The sequence below is a fragment of the Portunus trituberculatus genome, chromosome 33 (genome assembly GCF_017591435.1).
Source record: "Portunus trituberculatus isolate SZX2019 chromosome 33, ASM1759143v1, whole genome shotgun sequence".
Classification (NCBI taxonomy): Eukaryota; Metazoa; Arthropoda; class Malacostraca; order Decapoda; family Portunidae; genus Portunus; species Portunus trituberculatus.
The window spans coordinates 14,767,634-14,775,133 of NC_059287.1; the positions used below are offsets into that span (position 1 = coordinate 14,767,634).

At 38.8% G+C, this 7,500-nt stretch overlaps 1 protein-coding gene across 2 annotated transcripts in view; it reads left to right on the top strand.

Moving 5' to 3' along the window:
* Positions 1-7,500, top strand: part of LOC123512431 (insulin-like growth factor 2 mRNA-binding protein 1) — a 163,085-nt gene that overhangs the window by 34,072 nt on the left and 121,513 nt on the right. For both annotated transcript variants that reach the window (XM_045268842.1, XM_045268841.1), the window contains exon 2: positions 1,599-1,668. In XM_045268842.1, the coding sequence (XP_045124777.1) occupies positions 1,599-1,668 (70 nt within the window). The remainder of the gene's footprint in view (positions 1-1,598; positions 1,669-7,500) is intronic.

Below are 7,500 nucleotides of genomic sequence, written 5' to 3' on the forward strand. Positions count from 1 at the left end.
CACTGCCCCGCCCCTTCCCCCTTGCTCCGTCCTGCCTATTCTTCGCTATCCGGCAATTTCCCCTTAGGATTGAACGCGTTTAAGGAAAGGGCCCAAATGAAGAGGGCGTTTCTGATGGCTTAACTTGGCGGAAAATTACCCAAAATTACCTACTGGAAGAGCATAAAGGGTTAGGTGGGTTAGATGGGTGGGTGGGTGGGTGAATAGACACACGGGTGGGTGTATGGGTGTATGGGTGGGCTCAGGTGGTGATTGTGGTGGTGTTGTGATTGTCTTTGGTTCATTATGCCGTGTTATTGTTCATTGTCTGAGAGAGATAGAGAGTGTGTGTGACAGTGTGTGTGTGACAGAAACAAAACACAGAAACAGAAAAACACACACACACACACACACACACACACACACACACACACACACACACACACACACACACACACACACACACACACACACACACACACACACAAATAGAGACAAACTAAGAAGGAAACCAACAGAGACACAGACAGATAGACAGCCAGTACAATGATGACAAAACTGTTCGTGAGCGGAAATGGGTAAGCGGTGCATCTTTCCGAATGTTTACCTGCGAAGACAAAGAGTAGGTGACCTGGAGGTGAGGTGTGGGGAGGCGAGACTTCAAGGTGAGACGAGGCGGGACAGGTGATGTGAACAAGACGGTGAAGAAAAAGGAGCAAAGGGATAAAGAAGGTGGGAAGATAGGTAATGTTAGGGAAGGAGAAAGAAGAGGAGAGGGAATCAGGAATAGAAGAGCAGGTGGAAGGATTACAGGTGAGGTAATGAGACAGACAGACAGACAGGTGAGGAGACAATGAACAGGTGAATGTAGCTTGTGTGGAGAGAGAGAGAGAGAGAGAGAGAGAGAGAGAGAGAGAATATGTGTGTGTGTGTGTGTGTGTGTGTGTGTGTGTGTGTGTGTGTGTGTGTGTGTGTGTGTGTGTTAGTCTATCTCTCAATCAAGAGATCGAAAAGAAAAAAAAATCAATATCTTCTAATACTCTTCCAATCTCACTTTCACTCTCAATTCTTCTACTGTAAGAGAAGAAAATGACTGAAAATGAAGCAATGCATCTCACTAACAACACGTACTCCATTCACCAACAAACATCTTACAAAACCAGCCAATAGTTCAAAGCGGCAACACGTACAACTAAAACAAACACAATCTAGACTACACTTATACACTTCTATAACTAAGAGGAGAAATCTGATCAAGAGCAGCCAAAAATGATTAACCTCTTCAGTACCATGACGCGTTTCCATATTCATTCTGCTTACTATGTGGTGATTTTTATACAGCTTCAGAAACTTATGTGGGAGATTAAAATAGTGACTCTGGCCTTCTTGTCACCTTCATAGATCCTTCCTAATGTCAATAAAGTAGTCTAATCGTACACAATCTCAAGTTAAAAATGTCTCTCTGTATTGAAGGGGATTGAACAAAAAAGACCCACTTAGATGCCAGTTACCGAGCAGGTCAGAGAGACTTAGCCAGATGAATGGGATAAATGTCTTGAAACCTCCCTCAATCTTTCCTATCTTTACATGTGTCTAAGCTGTCTCCGTTTTCTTTGCAGGCTACAGCTTCATGGGACACAGCATCGTGGTGGAGCCCTCAGTGGCCGGCGGTGGAGCCAAGAGAACAGTGTAAGTCAGAGTTCCTCGTTTAATTCTACAGGAAGTCTCGTGAGGTGTTGTGTGTTAGATTGATTGAAGTGTGAATGAGAGGGAAAAAATTGTTTTTTTTTTTTTCTTTCTCTGTGGTAAATTTCTGCGATGAAGCCAAGAGAGCAGTGTAAATTGTAGTTCGTTCAGTTCTATAGGAAGTATCGTGGTATTGTTATGTGGTTGGTTGAAGTGTGAATAAGATGGAAAAAAATGTTAGGATTTTCTTTTCTATGTGGTAAATTTCGGCGGTGGGACCAAGAGAACAGTGCTAGTTATAGTTCTTCCTTCAATTCTACAGGAAGTCTCGTGAGGTTTTTTTTTTTTTTTTATGTTGTGTGAATGAGAGGGAAAAAAAAAATGTTAGCGCTTTTTTTTTTTTCTGTGGTAAATATCTGCGGTGGGGCCAAGAGAACAGTGTAAATTATAGTTCGTTCAATTCTGTAGGAAATCTCGTGGTTTTCTTATGTGACTGGTTGAAGTGTGAATAAGATGGAAAAATTCTTAGGTTTTTCTTTTCTCTGGTAAATTTCTGCTGTGGGTCCAAGAGAACAGTGTAAATTATAGTTCGTTCAATGCTGTAGGAAGTCTCGTGAGATTTTCTTATGTGATCGGTTGAAGTGTGAGCGAATGGGGAAAAATTGTTAGGTTTTTCTTTTCTCTGTGGTAAATTTCGGCGATGTAGCAAAGAGAACAATGCAAGTTGTAGTTCTTCCTTCAATTCTACAGGAAATCTCGTGAGGTTTTGTGTGATGAATGAATGGCGAAATTTTTTTTTTTTTCTGATAGATATCGGCGATGGAGATAAAGAACAGTGTAAGTGATGGCAAATTCTTCATTTAATTATGCAGGAAGTCTTGTGAGATTTTGCTATGTGTGTTAGATTGCTTGAAGTGTGAATGAGAGGAAAGAAATTGTTACGTTTAGGAAAATTTATTGTTATATTCGTTTTTTCTTCTTGATCCTTAAGTAAACATAGAGAATGTAGTTTTGAATAGCTGAGAGGAAGAAACGTTACCATTTCTTCAATATTCTGACGGTGTAGCGCCAGTAACGTGTACTGTACCTGGAGCGCATAGGAAAAGGACAGCAGTCATAGGCCCGTGTTCAGAAACGCTTTGCTCTCTCACCACGACTATTTCCCAAGGCTACGGACATGACTAGCTGGGTTTTCAAGAGTGTTCCTCCACTTAATAATATAGCAACCTTGCCACTCTGCCTGTAGAACCATAAAACACCTTTAAAAAATCGTATAAATTTGAATAAAGCCTTTTGAAATAGTGGAGGTGAAGCACAAGTGTTTGAGAATACGAGCTGTAGTGTAAAATAGTACATACATACTTACATACATACATACGCTCCAAGTTTCTCGTTGTCTTCATCCTACGGTACTTAACCATAGAGAGTCAAAGTATCACGTCTGTTAGTTAATGTGGCTTTACCTTGACGCCAGAGCCTTTACCTGCAAGAAATACGTTAGTCCTACGCTAGTAACTTTGTCGTTCTACCTTCTCTTTACCGGCGGAGGGGAATAAGCTAATGTCGCTCCATCTCGTTCATACAACCATACTTACCTGCAGGAAATACATTTGTCATACGTCGTTAAATTTATGTTCATGTTCTCCCCTACAATCATACTTAGCTTCAAGGAATAAATGTATCATAGGCAAATTAGTTAATGTCACACTGCTGCCCGTATTCACAAACGCTTTCCTCTGATACAACTGTTCTCAAAGGTCACAGAGACGAGTAGCGTGGTTTTTTTTTTAGCGTATTTCTCCCGTTAGTAAAGTAGAAACCTTGTTCTTGTATTCCCAGAGCCGTGAAAATACCCTTAAAAACTCGTGTCACCTCAACTAGGAACCTTTTGAGTATAGTGGAAGTGCAGCGCTGAAGTGTTACGAAATCCAACCCTTTTTAGCTGCAAGGAACAAATGCATCACCGCCAATGAGACACAAGCTGCAGGGTACACTAATGGCGGGGCGTAGAGGCGTAAATGCTGCAATTTCCTCTGCAACACAAAATGAGCAGCACCACAACCACCACCGCCACCACCATGGGACAGGAATCACCAGCCCCCGCCGCCCTCTTAGTACAAGGACACTCGGGGCGTTATTCTTGTTTAGGAGCCGCGAAAATATAGACTTTGACCTGCTCAGTATGGACACGCGGCTCGTAATGGTGGCGCGGAGAACACAAGGCAGCTGCTTCACGATTTATGGGACTTGTAGGAACGGGAGAAAAAAAAAAGTTCGGTGGTTATAAGACACAAAAAAAGCAGGAAAAGAGGTAGTTGTGTTGCTTCTCACCTCTCGATACTCGTAGCAGTGATAGGTGCGAATGTAACAGGAGCGGTTATAAGTTTGTATGTATGTAATAATGACGACTGCTGGAATGATTTGCGTTGTGGGAAGAAGAGAGAGGGAAAAAAAAAGGTGGTTTATCAGTATAGAGACTCAGTGATAGGTGAGTATGTAACAAAAAAACGCTGATAAACGTAACAGGAACATCGATAAGTCCATTTCACAGGGTCAGTTTCCTTTTTTTTTTTTTTTTCTTAGTTTTACATTTTTACCGTGAGTTTTGGTTATGATTAGACAATTTCATTTACATTAGGAAGAGTCTATAGGTAAGAAGATTAAACAACAGCCAATCTTCACTATTTCACTATATTGATCCCCACATAAGTTTCTGAAGTTGTGTAAAATCACCATATAGTAAACAAAATAGATATGAAAACGTGTCATGGTACTGAAAGGGTTGAATATTTGAGGAGTTGGTAGTTTCTCAGTACATCAGTAAAGGTGACAGGTAAACGAGAACAGTGATAGCTATATCTAAACACGTGTAGGTGCTGGAAGATTCATGAAGAGACGAAGTTGCATGGTACAGTACAACTCACGACAGCTTTATCCAACTTCTTGATAATACATGAAGCTTATAAAGGAGAGGAAAAGTTATGTAGGTCAGTATTAGTTTGAAGGAATAATACTTGTGATGAGTTTGACAAAGATCACTTCTTAGAAAATACGTTTATAGAAAGAAGTAAAGGATAGTGTACACTTTGATCTCTCAGTGTTAGTAGTTCTTAGTAATGAGAGATATACTGCGAGTTCCAAATCAGCAAGGCATTTATTTCAAGGTTACCATCACGGCTGAGGAAAATAAAAATGGAAAATATAAAAATAAGATGTTTGTATAAAAAAATTTGTAAGATGTTAAAATATACCAGTTTCAAGATCACCATCACCTTAGGGAAAAATATTAAAGATATGAAAAAAATTAAACGATTGTAAAAGAAATATTTGTAAAGAAAGTGAAAAGACAGATGTATACCACAGCTTGTAAATTTGCCAGCTGTTTCAAGATTACCAACATGACTTAGGGGAAACAATTATGTTGAATATCGAAAAAGATAAAACATTTGTATAGGAAATAGGTTTGTAAGAAGATTACCAACACGACTTGGGAAATATGTTTGTATAGGAAATGGTTGTATAGGAAATGTTTGAAATATATTTGTATAGGAAATATGTTTTTAAAAAGATTACCAACATGAATGAAGAAATATGTTTGTATAGGAAATATATTTGTAAGAAGATTACCAACACGTCTTCTTAATATGTTTGTATAGGAAATGTGTTTTATATAGGAAATATGTATGTAAGAAGGTCACCAACACGACTTAGGGAGAAAAATTATATTGAATATCGGAAAAGATCAAACATTTGTATAAGAAATATGTTTGTAAGAAGAGAAGTCAAGAAGAGTGCAAGACAGAACTAGAGTAAGATTGAATGACACGGGAAGCTATTTCGAAACTTTTGACGCAGCACTGAAATAGAAAAAAATCAGTTTAGAAGAAAAAAAGGAATTCAATAGTGCACTGCAAAGATAGAAAGACATAAATACTTCACATGGCGGTCAGACTTGCGGGACGTCAGAAAAAGAATATGAAGTCCAATTCCTATATAGAGAGAGAAAAAAAAAAGTAGAAAAATAATAAGTTTGTAGAAAGATCAATAAAAGGAAGTCGGCTTATGTAAAGATGGAAAAGTAACAAAAAGTAGAAATTGCAGAACAGTTAAAAAGAAAAATGGAAAAAGTAAGAAAAAAAATAGAAATTGCAGAACAGTTAGAAAAAATGAAAAAAAGTAAGAAAAAGAGTTGAAATTGTAGAACAGTTAAAAAAAATAAAAGTAAAAAAGAAATTACAGAACAATTAGAAAGAAAAATGAAAAGTAAGAAAAATACTATCAAGAAGAAGCAAGTGGTGTTTATGGTTCCAGTGACACATTATCAAGATTTCTACTTTGTTATCAAAAGCAATGAGTATTTTGATTCTAGGTAACAGATTTAACATGATTTCTACGTTATTATCAGGAAAAGCAAGATGTGTTTATGGATCTAGGTAACAGATTAACAAGATTTTTATTATATTACCAGAAGCAAGATCTGTTTATGATTCTAGATGGAAGATAAACAAGATTTCTACTTTATTATCAGAAGTGATATGTGTTTATGGTTCTAGGTGATTATTATCAAGGGAAGCAAGATCTGTTTATGGTTCTAGGTGACAGATTAACAAGATTTCTACATTATTAGAAGTAATGGGTGTTTATGGTTCCAGTGACAGATTAATAGATTTGTACTATATTATCAAGAAAAGCAAGATTTGTTTATGGTTCCAGGTGACAAGTTAACAAGATTTATACATTATTACCAAGAAAAAGCTGTGTTTATGATCCTAGGTGACAGATTAACAACATTTCGACATCATTATCACGAGAAGCACTCTTGAGGACCCAGCCAATCATCTCTATGGCCTTTGAAAACAGTCATGATGAGAGAGAAAAGCGTTCCAGAGTATTCAAAACAGTGGTGGGGAGAGTAAAGCATTTCATAATAAGGGTCATTGTTCTAAAAGCGATGGGACACAGTAGAGGAATTAGTCAGGATGTTATAAAGTACAGAATGACACAAGACCTTATATGGACTACGGCGTGTTAAGGTTAATGAGAGGTGCGCCAAACTACCACCAGGTGTGTGAGAGGTGAAGTGCAGCTGTGGACGACCGGGGAATGGTTCACACGGGGACGCTGGGGGTGGGGGGGAGAGAGAGAGAGAGAGAGAGAGAGAGAGAGAGAGAGAGAGAGAGAGAGAGAGAGAGAGAGAGAGAGAGAGAGAGAGAGAGAGAGAGAGAGAGAGAGAGAGAGAGAGAGAGAGAGAGAGAGAGAGAGAGAGAGAGAGAGAGAGAGAGAGAGAGAGAGAGAGAGAGAGAGAGAGAGAGAGAGAGAGAGAGAGAGAGAGAGAGAGAGAGAGAGAGAGTGAGAGAGAGAGTGAGAGAGAGAGAGAGAGAGAGAGAGAGAGAGAGAGAGAGAGAGAGAGAGAGAGAGAGAGAGAGAGAGATCGCCGGAAATCCAAAAATCAAAACCACAAACTTAAAAAAAAAAACACAAGAAGAAAAAAGAAATGGAGTAGTAACTTGAAAAAATACAAAATAAAGAATGAAAGCAGAAAAAGAAATTAAATCAAATAACACCACACACACACACACACACACACACACACACACACACACACACACACACACACACACACACACACACACACACACACACAGCGTCTAGGAGGAAATGGCGCGCCCTTGAGTCACTATCTTATGAAACACTACGAATAATTGTGAAACTAGACATGGCGGAAGGGAAAACACTCTACGGAATGTGTACTGTTATTTTCGGTCATCCCTTGTGGTCTGATTGCAAACTAAAACCTTCACCACTTCCCGCTGTCCTCCTCCTCCTCCTCCTCCT